Consider the following 16,175-nt stretch of genomic DNA (forward strand, 5'->3'; position numbering starts at 1 on the left):
GCTTCTCCTCAACAAAGGAAACAATCAACAGAGTGAAAAGGTAACCAACATAACGGGACAAAATATTGGCAATCCACATATCTAATAAGGGGTTAATATCTAAAACATATAAGGAACTCCAACAACTCAACAGAAAAAATAATAATAATAACATGACTAAAAGTTAGCAAAGAACTTGAATATCTTTCATACAATATCATCTTTCTCCAAAGATGACTTACAAATGGCCAACAGGTATATGAAAAGATGCTCAACATCACTAATCATCAGGGAAATGCATATCAAAACCACAATGAGATATCACTTCACATCTGTCAAGATGACCATTATTTTTAAAAAAGGAAAAGAAAAGAAGTGTTGGGGAGGATGTGGAGAAATTGGAACTCTCATGCAGTGTTGGTAGAAATGGAAAATGATGGAGCTGCTATGTAAAACAGTGCAGAGTTTCCTCGAAAGATTAAAAATAGAACTACCATATGATCTAGCAATCCCATTTTGGGGTATTTATCCAAAAGATTTGAAATTAGGATCTCAAAGAGGTATCTACACTCCTATGTTCATTGCAGCATTATTCATAATAGCCAAGAGGTGGAAACAACCTGAATGTCCATCAGTGGAAGAATGGATAAAGAAAATGTGGTGTGTATATATGTAATGGAATAGTATTCTGCCATAAAAATGAAGAAAATCCTGTCATGTGCTAGAACATGGATGAACCTTGAGCACAGTATGCTAAGTGAAATAAAACAGCCACAGAAAGACAAATACTGCATAATTCCCCTTATATGAAGTATCTGAGTAGTCAAATTCATAGAAGCAAAAAGTAGAATGGTTTGGTTAGAGCGTGGGGCTGATAACACTAAGGTCAAGGGTTTGGGATCCCTGTGCCAGCCAGCTACCAAAAACATTTTTTTAAAGTCACCATTACAAGAGCAGATATGAAAGCCAAAGAATAAGAAAAGATAGGTGCAACACATGTAGTGTAACCTACAAAGGGCTCAAATACAGACTATATAACAAACCCCTACAAATCAATGAAAGAAATGCAAGAAATATAATAGGAAGATAGGCAAAAGATATAAAGAGGCCCTTCACAAGAAGAAATCAGAACTCCAAATGACCAATAACATATAAAAAGACACTCATGAAAATACAAGCCACAATAAAATACCATTACATACATATCATACTGACAAAAATTTTAGAGTCTGACAATAAAATGTCAGTGAGGATGTTAAACAAGATCAACTTTCATACATTGCTGGTGGGAGTGTATACTGAAATAGGTTGGCAATATCTAACAAAGCTGAAGGTAAGTGTAATCTACAACCCAGCAATTCTATACTTAAGTATATATCCTATAAATACACATGCTTATATATACACTAAGACAGCTGTATAAGAATACTTCTGTACGCACCTTTGGTAATAGCTGAAAACTAGAAATAACAAAAATGTTCATCAACAGTATAACAAACTGTGGCATAGCTATACAATGAAATATCCTGCAACTATGAAGATGAATGAACTGCAAATATGCAACACTGATAGATCCTAAAGACATAATTGTGTGCAAAAGCAGCCAGATACAACAGGATACATACTCTTAGGTTTCATTTACATGAAGTTCAAGAACAAACAAACTTATTGGGTAGTAAAACTGTTAAAAAAAAGAGAGCAAGAAAGAAAAATCATAAATGTCAGGATAATGGTTACCACGAAGGAGGTAGGAAAGGTTCAATAAGGAAGGGAGGAGGTTTTGCCTTGACCTGGGTATAAGTCAGATCGGTGTTCACTTTACAGTGATTCTTTCCAACTCTACATTTAGGTTATATGCACTTCTCTGTATTTTTGTAAAATTTCACAATTTAGAAAAAGAAATATTCTTCTTACAAGCTGCACAAAGATTTAAAGAAAATAGAGAACTAATGATTGCATATGAGTTTCTTACTTCTTTTATATAGAGCTATCCTTTTTCAAGTCATTGAAACAAATAATTTTAAGATTTTTGAATCTGCTTATATTTCACATCTAAGGCTAAATACGATGCCATATTATAGTCATCCAGAGAGATTATCTACTTTGCAGATTATCAGTACCCTTGCCACTCACCTTTCTTTTGATTATTTCAATACTCCACCATCAGGGTAAGCAGGTTAAGGTTGTTAAAAGTTAACAGGGTAAACTTTTGTTGGTCAACAATTCACCTGTAGGTCTCACAAAATTATTTTCAAAACCAAAGAATAAAAAGAACAATGGAGCCTTTCTGTCCATGGACTCTGCCGAGGAAGCATCATTAAAGTCCTCCCATTGCCATCACGTCTAAGTCAGAGTCTCCTAAAGAGCCCGAACAGCTGAGGAAGCTCTTCATTGTAGGAGTGAGCTTTGAAACAACTGGTAAGAGTCTCAAGAGCCATTTTGAGCAAAGGGGAATGCTCACGGACTGTGTGGTAATGAGAGATCCAAACACCAAGCACTCCAGGGGCTTTGGGTTTGTCACATATGCCACTGTGGACGAGGTGGATGCAGCCATGACTGCAAGGCCACAGGTGGATAGAAGAGCTGTGGAACCAAAGAGGGCTGTCTCAAGAGAAGATTCTCAAAGACCAGGTGCCCACTTAACTGTGAAGATCTTTGTTGGTGGCATTAAAGAGGACACTGAAGAACATAACCTGAGAGATTACTTTGAACAGCATGGGAAAACTGAAATGATTGAAATCATGACTGACTGAGGCAGCGGCAAGAAGAGAGGTTTTGCTTTTGTAACCTTTGATGACCATGAGTCTGTGGATAAGATTGTCATTCAGAAATACCACACTGTGAATGGCCAAGACTGTGAACTAAGGAAAGTACTGTTGAAGCAAGAGATGGCTAGTGCTCCATCCAGCCAAAGAGGTCAAAGTGGTTCTGGAAACTTTGGTGATGGTCATGGAGGTGGTTTTGGTGGGAATGACAACTTTGGTCATGGGGGAAACTTCAGCGGTCGTGGTGGCTTTGGTGGCAGCCGTGGTGGTGGTGGATATGGTGGCAGTGGGGATGGCTATAACGGATTTGGTAACGATGGGAGCAATTCTGGAGGTGGTGGAAGCTACAATGACTTTGGCAATTACAACGATCAGTCTTCAAATTTTAGACCCATGGGCCGGCCCCGTGGCGCACTCGGGAGAGTGCAGTGCTTAGGAGCGCAGCAGCGCTCCGCCACGGGTTCGGATCCTATATAGGAATGGCCAGTGCGCTCACTGGCTGAGCGCCGTGCGGGCGACACCAAGCCAAGGGTTGATCCCCTTACTGGTCACAAAATGACAAAAAAAAAAAAAAAAATTTTTTTAGACCCATGAAGGGAGGAAATTTTGGAGGCAGAAGCTCTGGCCCTTATAGTGGTAAAGGCCAATACTTTGCCAAACCACGAAACCAAGGTGGTTATGGTGGTTCCAGCAGTAGCAGTAGCTATGGCAGTGGCAGGAGGCTTTAATTAACTTCCAGGAAACAAAGCTTAGCAGGAGAGGAGAGCCAGAGAAGTGACAGGGAAGCTACAGGTTACAACAGATTTGTGAACTCAGCCAAGTACAGATGTGGCAGGGCCTAGCTGCTACAAAGAAGACATGTTTTAGACAATACTCACGTATATGGGCAAAAAAACTTGAGGACTGTATTTGTGACTAACGGTATAACAGTTTATTTTAGTTTCTGTTCTGTGGCAAGCGTAAAGCATTTCAACAAAGGGTTTGAATGTAGAATATACTTTTTTTGCACCCATGCTGTTGATTGCTAAATGTAATAGTATGATCATGATGCTGAATAAATGTGTCTTTTTTTAAATGTGCTGTGTAAAGTTAGTCTGCTCTGAAGGCATCTTGGTAAACATCCCCAACAATGTGAAGTGAGATTTCCTTCAGGGTGATGCCAGGTTCCATTTGAAATTTATTTACAATCTGCTTGGGTGGAGAAGCTACTGTCTTCAGAAACCTTGGTGTAGTTGAACTGACAGTTATTGTTGTGACCTGAAGTTCACTATTACAAGAATCACTCAAGCAAAGTTACAGAATTATTTGGTCATAAAAATGACTGTTGGCACATCTTATGCAATATATCTAAGTTGAATAATGGTACCAGATAAAATTATAGATGAGAATGAAGTTTGTATATCATCCATTATGTGTAATCAATAAACAATTTAATTCTCATGAAAAAAAAAAAAGGCCAATGGAGAGCAATTATCAGATTAAATCTTCATAACTTAAAAATCTTATTTAGGGGGTCCTGAGACCACTGGGGGGGCCACTCTGCCCCCCACCCCCACCCCCGACAACCAAGCCAGCAACAGAGCACGCCAAATCCACAGTGGTTACGAAAGTTCTTAAGGAAGTAGACCAATGCAGCAAAATACTTACCACCAAGTTCCACTCCCTGGAAGAGAAACCTCAAGGCAATTAACCTGAGATACAACAGAGAATGTACGACAAATTCCCTCAGAGAAAAAAAAGGCATTATATATCAGTCCTGAAAAATGAGCAAGTCTAAGAAAAATGTCTGTCCTGTTGTCTTTCTGTTACTTTCTCTTTTTCAACAATCAATAGCATTATCTCCCCATTCACCTGGAAAAATGTCACATACAAATATGATGACTCATTTGATTACCCTATAGAAATGTTGTCAATTCTTTGTATTCAATAAACCTTATTCCAAAAAAAAAAGAAAAGAAAAGAAAGAAAAAGTGATGGATATGTTACTCAAGCTTGAGAAACCTTGAGCTGATGGTTCATTCTCATTCTCTCTACTTATGAAGAAACTGATCTACATCAACTTTAAAAAAAAAATTCATTCAGTTATTAGTATTTAACCACATACCACTGGAAAAAAAAATATTCAGAGAGCACCTCACAAATGGTAAAATAAACTCGTATAGTTTGATCCCAAGTACTTTCAATTACTTCGCTGACAGGCGTTCCGATGGGTTGAGAACACTGATGAAGTTTCTAATTTCAAAAACTATGTTAAACTTATCACAAGCTTACCTGGAACATGAAACAAAAATCAATCTTCCTTTCAGTAGGCAACACGGAAATAACATCTGCTTCAGACTAGCATCAGAGAATATAATCTAAAAATGTCTGCCACCTATCCCTTTTATTGAGAGTAAATACATCAGAAAATATATGAAGATTGCCTCAATGCTTGCTATGAAATATTAAAACGATCCCCCTCCCCCACCTCGTGGTTCTCACTACTCCTATAGGTTTAATTCCCTTTAGAATGTAATAGCAGGAAGCATTTTGTCTTTGACAGAAAAACTTAACAAAATTAAGTAGCTCATCTTTTCCTTTTTACCCAGGCTAGTAAAATGCAAGGTCAAATACAAGGGTACTTCAAAAAGTTCATGGAAAGATTCATATTATCTTTCAACTCTATTCTTCCATAAACTTTCTGAAGTATCCTCATATTCTTTCCAATAGAAATAAAAATGAAAGAATTAATGGAAGGAAGGAGGGAGAGAAGGAAGGGAAGGAACTTTTAAAAATTCCTTCTTATGGGGCCCGGCCTTTGGCTCACTCGGGAGAGTGTGGTGCTGATAACAACAAGGCCACGGGTTCGGATCCTATATAGGGATGGCCGGTTGGCTCACTGGCTGAGCATGGTGCTCACAACACCAAGCCAAGGGTTGGGATCCCCTTGCCAGCCATCTTTTAGGAAAAAAAAAATTCCTTCTTATGGCAAATGCATTACTTCATTACATTTTCAATAGCTTCATCTTCTATTTGTTTTAACAATCTTAATGCACATCTCTTTTGCAATAAGCCTTCCAATGACTGGGGGGAAGGGTTATGTCAGTGTTCCAAACTCCTACCTAATCTAATGGTACAGTTCATAGTTACAAAACTTTAAGAAATAATTGGTTTTCATTAGTTTCAAAAAATTTCTTGATTTCCTGTTTAATTTCTTCTTGGACCCACAGGTCATTCAGGAACCTGTTGTTTAATTTTCACGTATTTGTATAGTTTCCAGAGTTTTGCTTATTGATTTCCAGTTTTAATCCACTGTGGTCTAGTCTGAAAAGATACTTGAAATGAACTAGAAAAACAAGAACAATCCAACCCTAAAAGTAGTAGAAAGAAATAATTAAGATCAGAGCAGAACTAAATAAAATAGAGACCCAAAAAATGATAAAAGATCAATGTAACAAAAAGCCGGTTTTTTGAGAGGGTAAACAAAATAGACAAACCATTAGCTAGGTTAACAAGAAAGAAGACACAAATAACAAAAATCAGAAATGAAAAAGAAGACATTAAAAATGATACTACAGGGCCGAGCCCGTGGTGCACTCGGGAGAGTGCAGTGCTGGGAGCGCGGCGACACTCCCGCCGCGGGTTCGGATCCTATATAAGAATGGCCGGTGCACTCACTGGCTGAGTGCCAGTCACGAAAAAGACAAAAAAAAAAAAAAAAAATGATACTACAGAAATACAAAGAATCATTACAGACTATTATAAAACAACTGTACATCAACAAATATGAAAACCTGGAGGAAATGGATAAATTTCTGGATACATACATACTACCAGAACTGAACCAAGAAGAAACAGAAAACCTAAACAGACCAATAACAAGCAACAAGACTGAAGCAGTAATCAGCAGTCTCCCAACAAAGAAAAGCTCAGGTGAAAAAAGAAAAGAAAAAGAAAAGCCCAGGACCAGATGGCTTTACTGCTGAATTCTACCAAACCTTTAAAGAGGAATTAATACCAATTCTCCTCATATTCCAAAAAATTGAAACAAGAAGCCACTCTCCCAAACTCATTTTATGAGGCCAGCATCACATTGATACCAAAACCAGAAAAAGATACAACAAAAAAAGAAAACCACGGGCCAGTATCTCTGATGAACACAGACACAAAAATCCTCAACAAAATATTAGCAAACAGAATACAGCAACACATCAAAAAAATTATACACCACAATCAAGTGGAATTCATCCCAGGGAGGCAAGGATGGTTCAACATACACAAGTCAATAAATATGATACACTACATAAACAAAAGCAAGGACAAAAACCATATGATTATCTCAAATGGACTCAGAAAAAGCATTTGACAAAATTCAACATCCCTTCATGATAAAGGCTCTCAGCAAAATAGGTATAGAAGGAAAGTATCTCAACACAATAAAAGCCATGTACGACAAACCCACCGCCAATATCATCCTGAATGTGGAAAAGTTAAAAGCTTTTCCCTGAAGAATAGGAACAAGAAAAGATGCCCACTCTCCCCACACCTATTTAGCATAGTATTGGAAGTACTATCCAGAGCAATCAGGCAAAAGAAAGAAATAAAGGGGATCCAGATTGGAAAAGACAAAGTCATACTGTCCCTGTTTGAAGATGACATGATCTTATATGTAGAAAAGCCTAAAGACTCTACCAAAAAAGAAAGAAAGAAAGAAAGAAAGAAAGAAAGAAAGAAAGAAAGAAAGAAAGAAAGAAAGAAAGAAAGAAAGAAAGAAAGAAAGAAAGAAAGAAAGAACAAAAACTCTTATAGTTGATGAACAATTTCAGGAAAGCTGAAGGATACAAAATCAACATGTAAAAATCAGTAATGTTTTCATTCTCCAACAACAAACTAGCAGAAAAAGAAATCAAGAATGGTAACCCATTTACAATAGTCACCAAAAAAACAAAATACCTAGGAATAAAGTCAAGCAAGAAGGTGAAAGATCTCTAAAACAGGAACTACAAATCACTGTTAAAAGAAATTAAAGATGACACAAAAAGATGGAAAGACATTCCATGTTCTTGGATTGGAAGAATTAACATTGGGAAAATGTCCATACTACCCAAAGCAAACTACAGATTCAATTCACTCCCCATCAAAACACACCAGTGACATTCTTCACAGAAAGAGAAAAAAAAATCCTGACATTCATATGGAACAAAAAAAGACCCCAAATAGCCAAAGTAATCCTGGGCAAAAAAAATAAAACCAGAGGCATAATACTACCCGACTTCAAATTACACTACAAAAAGCCGTAGTAACCAAAACAGCACAGTACTGGCATAAAAACAGACACTCAGACCAATGGAACAGAACAGAGAACCCAGAAATCAACCCACATACTTACAGCCAACTGATCTTTGACAAAAGGAACAAGAACATACATTGGGGAAAAGACTGCCTCTTCAATAAACGGTGCTGGGAAAACTGGACATTGATATGCAGAAGAATGAAACTAGATCTGCACCTCTTGCTATATACGAAAATCAACTCGAAATGTATTAAAACTTAAGTATAAGACCTGAAACCATAAATCTCCTAAAAGAAAATACAGGGGAAACACTTCAGGAAGTAGGACTGGGCAAAGACTTTATGAATGAGACCCCAAAAGCACAGACAACAAAATAAAAAATAAACAAATGGGATTATATCAAACAAGAAAGCTTCTACCCAGCAAAGGAAACAATTAACAGAGTGAAAAGACAACCGATAGAGTGGGAGAAAATATTTGCAGACTATACATCCAACAAGGGATTAGTATCCAGAATATACAAGACACTCAAACAACTTCACAGTAAAAAATAAATAATAATCCAATTAAAAAATGGACAAAGGAGCTGAACAGACACTGCTCAAAGGAAGATGTACAAATGGCCAACAAGTTCATGAAAAAATGCTCAACATCACTAATCATCAGGGAAATGCAAATCAAAACCACACTGAGATATCATCTCACCCCAGTTAGACTGGTTATTATCAAAAAGACTGAGAATAACAAATGCTGGTGAGGATGTGGAGAACAATGAACTCTTCAACACTGTTGGAGGGACTGTAAATTAGTACAGCCATTATGGAAAACAGTATGGACATTTCTCAAACAATTACAGATAGAACTACCATACAACCCAGCAACCCCATTTCTGGGTTTATACCCAGAGGAATGCAAATTATCACGTTGAAGGGATAGCTGCACTCCTGTGTTCATCGCAGCTATACTTACAATAGCCAAGACATGGAACCAACCTAAATGACTGGATAAGGAAAATGTGGTGTGTACATATATACAATGGAATACTACTCAGCCATAAAAAGGAATGAAATTCTGTCATTCGCAGCAACACGGACAAGCTTGTAGAAAATTATGTTAAGTGAAATAAGCCAGGCACAGAAAGAGAAATACTGCATGTCCTCACTCATACATGGGAACTAGGAAGGAAGAAGGAAGGAAGGACGGGCCACAATAATGCGTTGAACTTTCAGAAGGAGAGAACAGACCTATGGTTACTAGAGGTGGGAAAGCAGGAAGAGGATTAGGGAGAAATTGGGTAAGGGACACAAAGAATAATTACAAACTGTAATAATGAACATGTCAATAATATTTATTTGATCAACACATATTGTACACAAACACTGACAGTCAGCACTGTACCTGAAAAATATGTATAATCAATTATGCACCAATTTAAAAAATTATTTTAAAAAATTATTGAAATATAATTCTATATTTTCAGTCACCAGGCCACAAACATATTCATTAAGATGCAGATGATAATGTCATCATGAACTATTAATTAGCATCTCAAAGATTTGTTCAAATTGTGTACAGAATCACTGATAGGTTATTATGATAAGGTAACCCGCTTGCATAAGATACTTATACTTCCCTAGTATAAAACAGGTATTCATAGTTATGAGAAAACTAAAATAAATCACTAAGAAATTTTCCCCAATAAATAGATTTATCTGTGCTCTTCTCCCTAAGTAATCCACTAAGAGAAGACTGTCAAATATCCTTAAAGAAACAATTCTGTTTCTGGAATGCTGCATTTGTCTTATTACAACAGTTTTAGTACCTCAACTTAAATTACAGAGAGGGATGACAAACAAAACTACCTCCAGCTGTTGCCCATTTTATTAAAGCTTAAAAATTATCAAATTTTCTGTCTGTCTCAGTCCAAATTCAAATTATTACTTTAGTCCCTTAATAACCTCCAAATATTTGAGTTTACCATTTTTTCTACTTTTAGTGCTATTGTGGAGACGCTGTCTCAGGTCCGTAAGAACAAAGACAGAATTTACTTTCTGTCAAAGAACTGTGAAAAACTGAATAAAATGTCTTAAGTTCTTCCAAGGACTTAAAAAGTATTTTGTGAAAACTTCATAAGTTTTCCACCTTACTTGCTCCCATTTTCCAATATAAAGGAAATACAGCACAAGCCTGAACCACTTGATTATGCTCAGATCTAAAAAAGTTGGCTTCACATATAAATGGCTGGTGTTCATCTGTACTTCACTTAATTCTTAAAAACAAAACAATAAGAAAAGGTTAGATTTGGTTAAACAAAGTGCTACCTCAACTATTAGTATTAGAACAGAGACTTAACTCACAAAAATGAATATTGGGACAAAACAGTTTTATCTTGGGGAAGAAAGGAAAAGGAAATGTTTAAAAAGACAACTTCACAGAAATTTCTGCACTTACAGTAGGAAAAAGCACAGGTATATTAATAGCACTCTCTCTACCTTAACTTTTATTTATTGACTGATTGATTGATTGATTGATTGATTGTGGTGGCTTGCCTGTAATGAGATAGAACCCTGGGCCTTGGTGTTATCAGCACCATACTCTAACCAACTAAGCTAACTAACTGCCAGCCCTATCTTAACTTTTAAGCATATAATTTTTTTTTTCTTTTAACAAAGAAAGCAGTAGCCTAGATGATCTCCTGATACCGCTTCGACATTTTCTGAAGAATGCATCTGTCTTCCCAGGAAAACAGACCAAGACTTATACTTAACTCATGCATACAGGTTGAAATGAGAAATTAAGTGCCAAATGGAAACTAAGACATCAAGAAAAGGTTTCAGATAAAGCTTCAGCTGAATTTAGAGCAATTTTAAAAAATAAAAAGACTTAACCAGCAAGACTATAAGTTTCTTAGAATTTTCTTAAAATTTCTTAAACTTTCTTAAGATTATGTCCTCCTCCTACTCCAAGAAATTCAGGTTAGATGACATTTACTGAAAATCCAAATGCATTTAGATAAGTTCTGGAATGTCTAAAATCATTCAGTAGCAGCAGCAAAAAATGAATGGCAACCAAAACATTTAGCAATTAAATGTTAAAGATTATTGGTACTATAACTACCAATAATTAATAAGGTAAAACCTAATAAAAATTTCTAACTGGGATATATAAATTTTTTTAAAGGAATAAGTTATTTAAACAGACAAATGTGTGATATTCAACAAACAGGTATTTCAAAATTAGACCAAGTATTGACATGAGGCTAGCATCTTCAGATTGAGAGCTTGGAATATAAATCCTCCATTAAGGTTGCCTGTGACATAGAAATGCTGAGCTCACTGTATTAATGATTTCTAGTAAAAACAGAATTCTCCACTGGATCTACCAATACATGCAAGTTTATTAATTTAATCATAGCAAGTTCTATGCTAACATGAAATCAAGAAACTAAAACTCTAATTCCAAAATTAAAGGGATTAAATCCATATCTTGCATGTTGCATAATTTGAAAGAGTTTGCATTTAGATGTGACACTTGTAAAACTAGGTCTAAGTATTACTGGAAAGGACACAATAATTACATCTTGGTAGTCCTCCTTTGCTCTTCTGATCCCTTTGGGAAAAGATCATTTAAAGAGTTCTATAATTTATCATTAAAAACATAATCAGGCTGGCCGGTTAGCTCACTTAGAGCGTGATGCTGGTACCAGCCAATCACCAAAAAAAAAAGAAATAAAAATAAATAAAAACATAATCAGTACCTCTGAAAACATAATAGGGTAGCTAGGTATGTGATGAATGGACCATTCAGATAAGCAAAATGCAGTTTTACTTTTCTCCTTCATTACCTAACAAAACATTCTTCAAAGCCAAGACCTACCATCTAGTAGACAGTTGCTTTTCATGCCCTCTTTGAAAGTTATAAAATACCCCGTATCTCTCACATGTTGCTTTTAACACTATAACTCTGAAGTTGACTAAAACTCCTAGAATACACTTACCAGGGTAAGAAGTAACTGACAAGAAATGAACTAACAACATCATGAAATACATCATACATTTTTAAAAAGATAATTTTCAGTCAAGCAAAAGCTCATCTGCTAATTTATCTAGTTAAAAAGGAAAAAATTCACCCACAATATGATTTTAATTATTGGTCATATTCTAAAAGCCAAATCTATAAGTAGATTCACTAGTAACTTATTCTCATAAAAGTAGAGAGTACAATAGTGGTTACCAAAAGCTGGGGAGGGGAGGAGGGACAGGGAGAGGTTGGTCACTGGATACAAAGAAAGATACAGTCAGGAAGAATAAGTTCTGAAGGGTGACTATAGCTAACAACAATGTATTGTATATTTCAAGGCAGCTTGAAGACAGGTTCTTAAATGTTATCACCACAAAGAAATAATAAATGTTTAGGTGATGGATATGCTTAGTACCCTGATTTGATCATTACACAACGCATGTTTGTATTGAAACAACACATTGTACCCCATAAATATGTACAATTTTTAAAAGTTACAAAAATAAAAAATTTTTAAACTTTGGCAGCACACTACCTTTTTAACATTTCCAGTTGCCGTTTTATATTTAAAAGGCTCTGTTTAAGGGAAAGGATTTTTTTGTAACACATTTACAACACCATTTGTTCTAATAAAATAAAAACACTAACATCTATCTTTAACAAGATACAAAATTCTCAAGTAAGGCTTATATGCAACAAAGTTTTCCTACAGGGAAAAGAGGTCCCTATATAGAAACTAAGTACTAGAAAGTGATGTGTTTGACTATTTAAAATATTTCATTATGTCAAGCAACAACTTAAATTTTCTTCATATAGCAGAACACAATTATAAAATTGGCTATACTGATTTGGATCTACTATAATTCAAACCACATTCCACAAGCTATGCAATAATTATATACATATAAGTTTTTAAGCAGCTCTTCAAACACAGGAACTATGACAGGTAGTATGGCATGGATCATGTAAATACACATAAAGTGAACCCCAAACTCCATTTTAACTAGGTATTTTGACCTCCTACATTACTTTGCTTTTCTCCAACTACTACCAGTCAGAAGCCAAGCAGAATTTCACCTCCTAGCCCAAAAACCACCCATTCTAATGTGGGAGCAATAATAGTAAAACTGTCAAAAACAGAAGCTGGCAGAAGGAAGCTGAGCAATCTATAGAGATGATAGGCGCTAAATAAATAAGCTGGCTTTAAAAGTAAACAAAACAACAATGAGCTGATTTATCAGTTTTTTGAGATTACCCTAATATAGAGGTTTGTTTGGATAACTTCCCATCCTGCCTTCCCTGCACACAGGAACTTAAGAGCTACTTGTGAACTAGCACGTACAATGATTTGGAAAATGTTCCTAACGTTAAAAAATGAATATTTATCCAATAGACTTCTCTGTCAGTTAATAAACCAATAAGCACTCTAAGCATATGCTGGGGGGGGGGAGCCATAAGAAATATGAGACATAGTCCCTATCCTTCAAGGGCCTCTCAATTCATTAGAGTACAAGAGTAAAATACACATGAAGGAGTCAGAGACCAATTAATTTCTTACCTGAGTAGTACAGACTAAGTGCAAGAGCTGTCCTGAGAAGTTTAAATATCTAAAGGTTGGAATAATATTACTTTTAATAGCTATCACTTGAGCACTTACCGTAAGCCAATTGTTTTAAGGGCATTATTTAGTCTTCACAACAATCCTTCGAGTAGAGTACTTATTATTCCGCATTTACTCAAGGGGAAACAAAGTGGTTAAGGGAACTTACCCAAGGTCACTCAGCTAGTTAAGTGGCTAAAACGGCCGCTTATTGAGACAACCCAATCCTAGACTTCATAAAGCAGTGGGGGGGTTGGGGGAAGCCTGGGGAAGCCATATAGGCTGGCTAATATTACGAACTCAAGATCGGGCAACGCGTTCCCCGAGTTTCGTTCCAAGTAACGAAGTTCCAATGATTCACATCTTTCGCACCAGCAACTGTAAATTGGCTATGGGGGCGGGGGGAGGGGTGGAAGACGACAAAAATGGCTAACAAAAGTTAATCTCATACAGGGTTGAACTTCAGTTTCTAAAGCGATTCAGAGGAGGAAATTAGAAGTTACTTATTTTTAAATCTGTGGTTTGTTTTGCTGCTTAAATGATTTTTTCCAGGGGTGAGGGAGGGAGCGCTGAAATTTGGGGTAAAGAAACTGCGGGTACGTCAAATTACTGTTTACTGTATTACCGGGAAAAAATAAGTCTTATGACTAAAGGAAACGCGTTATCCTAGGTACTCGAAAAGCCTGGAGAGTTGCCAGAATTAGTTGCAGTCCCAGGACAAAATGGGGTTCAGGAAACATTTAATGACGAAAGTTGAATCCAACCCGAAATAGCTCTAAGATGAAAAGACGGAGCAAAGAAATGCCCGTAGGTCTTCGGGGAAGGCGGCAATCTCTGCCACACTTCCCCACGGCCCGTGGCGCCGTGCAAGGCCAGGACAGTCGAGAGACCGCTCCCCGGGAGGACAAGAAGTGCCAAGCGGGGCTTGGCGGGTGGAGAAGACGGGAGGGAGTCCGGGACGGTTCGCCCTCCTAGGACTTCAGGCAGAGGAAGCACCAGGCTCCAAACTGCGGGAGTCGAACCGGTGCAGAGTAAAAAAAATGGGACAGAGATGGAAAGTCCAAATCGCTCCGGCGGAGCCCAATAAAGGAAAGGAGCCAAGTTAGCTCCAGCGAATAAGGGGACAAAAAGACGGAGCGGGAGCTCAGGGACCCGCAGGGGCGAAACAGGAGTTCTGGTAAGAAGCTAAAAGAAGCCGGGCTACCGCGGGCAGCAGGGATTTCGGGGAGGACAGAGAAGGAAGGAGGTGGACGGTGGTTACCAAGCACCTCTGCTCCGAGTTCGAAACTCCTAGCTAACCATCAACGCCTGCCGCCCAGGTGGGGGAGGGGGCACATCTCCCCCCCCCCAACCTCCCACCACACGTGAGAGTGAGGCCGGCACCCTAGCCCGGCCCTGCAGTGCGCCCGTCTCCGGCCCGAACACTCACAATTCGCCTCTCCCTGATTTTTCCCAGTTCTTTATCCACTCTACAGGAACAACCACAGTTGCGGCCGCCATCTTCCCCTCACTAGTATCAGAGACCCGGATGTGTAGCACGCGAGCGACGGGTCAAAGGGGAGCACCGCCCACGGGGAATGCCGGGATCTGAGAATTCGGTTTTTCATTTCCCTCCCCGCTTTCCTCCTCACACCGCGGAAAACCGAGGCCCGGCCGCCAACGAGGTGGCTGAGACCCGTGGTCCCCTTCGCAAAGTCACTACGCTGGCCACGCTGGCCGCGCCCTCCGCAGTCCTTGCCCTTGCCACCCTTTAGAACAGGAAAAATGCCATCCCCAGGCCGACTTGTAGCCTTTATCTTCCTTTATATCTACCCCCAGACCACTAATTCAAACACGTATCTTTAATGTACCTAATATGTACTAGACACTGGGGAGAGAGAAACAATAAGCTATGACTACCCTCAACAAGCCCACAATCTGTAGGAAAGAGAGAAATATAAGCAGATAAATTATAATGCGCCCTACTAACTGCTGAGATAAATTAATCCGAGATGAGGTACCCATTTAAAATATGATAAGCATTGTCCTAATACAAGGGACACAATCTAGCCCTGGGAAATATGTGAATCAGTGAGAACCTACTGTGTCTGCAGGTTATTGTTAGTTTTGGCTAAGTAGAGGGTGCAACTGTGATGAGAAACAAAATGTTTCCATTACATATTTCAAACTATCTCTCTACAAGATACTTATTATTTCAATTTTCAAAGGGCAAAGTAGAAACTGTACAATGGTAACATGTAACGAACGCCATCCTAACTTTGTGACGAAAATAAGCTCGCCCAGGGGCTGGCCTGCTAGCTCAGTAAAAGCTCCCCCAGAAAAGGAGAAAAGGTACAGATGAGGTTATAAGAAAAACACTCATCTTGTATTAATCATGCTAAAAATTTACATAACCTGAATTTAATCATGAAGGGATATTAGACAAACCCACATTGAGGGACAGTCTACAAAATTACTGGCTTGCCTTCTTCAAAATTGTCAAGGTCAAGGGCTGGCCAGTTAGTTCAGCTGGTTAGAGTGTAGCCTTACAATGCCAAGG

At 37.9% G+C, this 16,175-nt stretch overlaps 2 protein-coding genes across 9 annotated transcripts in view; one reads left to right on the forward strand and one right to left on the reverse strand.

The window, feature by feature from the left end:
• THOC2 (THO complex subunit 2) overlaps positions 1 to 15,146 on the reverse strand; it is a 125,658-nt gene extending 110,512 nt beyond the window's left edge. For all 8 annotated transcript variants that reach the window (XM_063083308.1, XM_063083313.1, XM_063083310.1 and 5 more), the window contains exon 1: positions 15,066 to 15,146. In XM_063083308.1, the coding sequence (XP_062939378.1) occupies positions 15,066 to 15,136 (71 nt within the window). In that variant the 5' untranslated portion in view covers positions 15,137 to 15,146. The remainder of the gene's footprint in view (positions 1 to 15,065) is intronic.
• Positions 1,232 to 3,472, forward strand: LOC134367081 (heterogeneous nuclear ribonucleoprotein A1-like). Its single transcript, XM_063083708.1, is given in 3 exon segments — positions 1,232 to 1,312; positions 2,328 to 3,145; positions 3,331 to 3,472. Coding segments are annotated over 3 exon segments (1,041 nt in total).
• Positions 15,147 to 16,175: the final 1,029 nt, after the last annotated feature.

The sequence above is a fragment of the Cynocephalus volans genome, chromosome X, assembly GCF_027409185.1.
Source record: "Cynocephalus volans isolate mCynVol1 chromosome X, mCynVol1.pri, whole genome shotgun sequence".
NCBI classification, from domain to species: domain Eukaryota; kingdom Metazoa; phylum Chordata; class Mammalia; order Dermoptera; family Cynocephalidae; genus Cynocephalus; species Cynocephalus volans.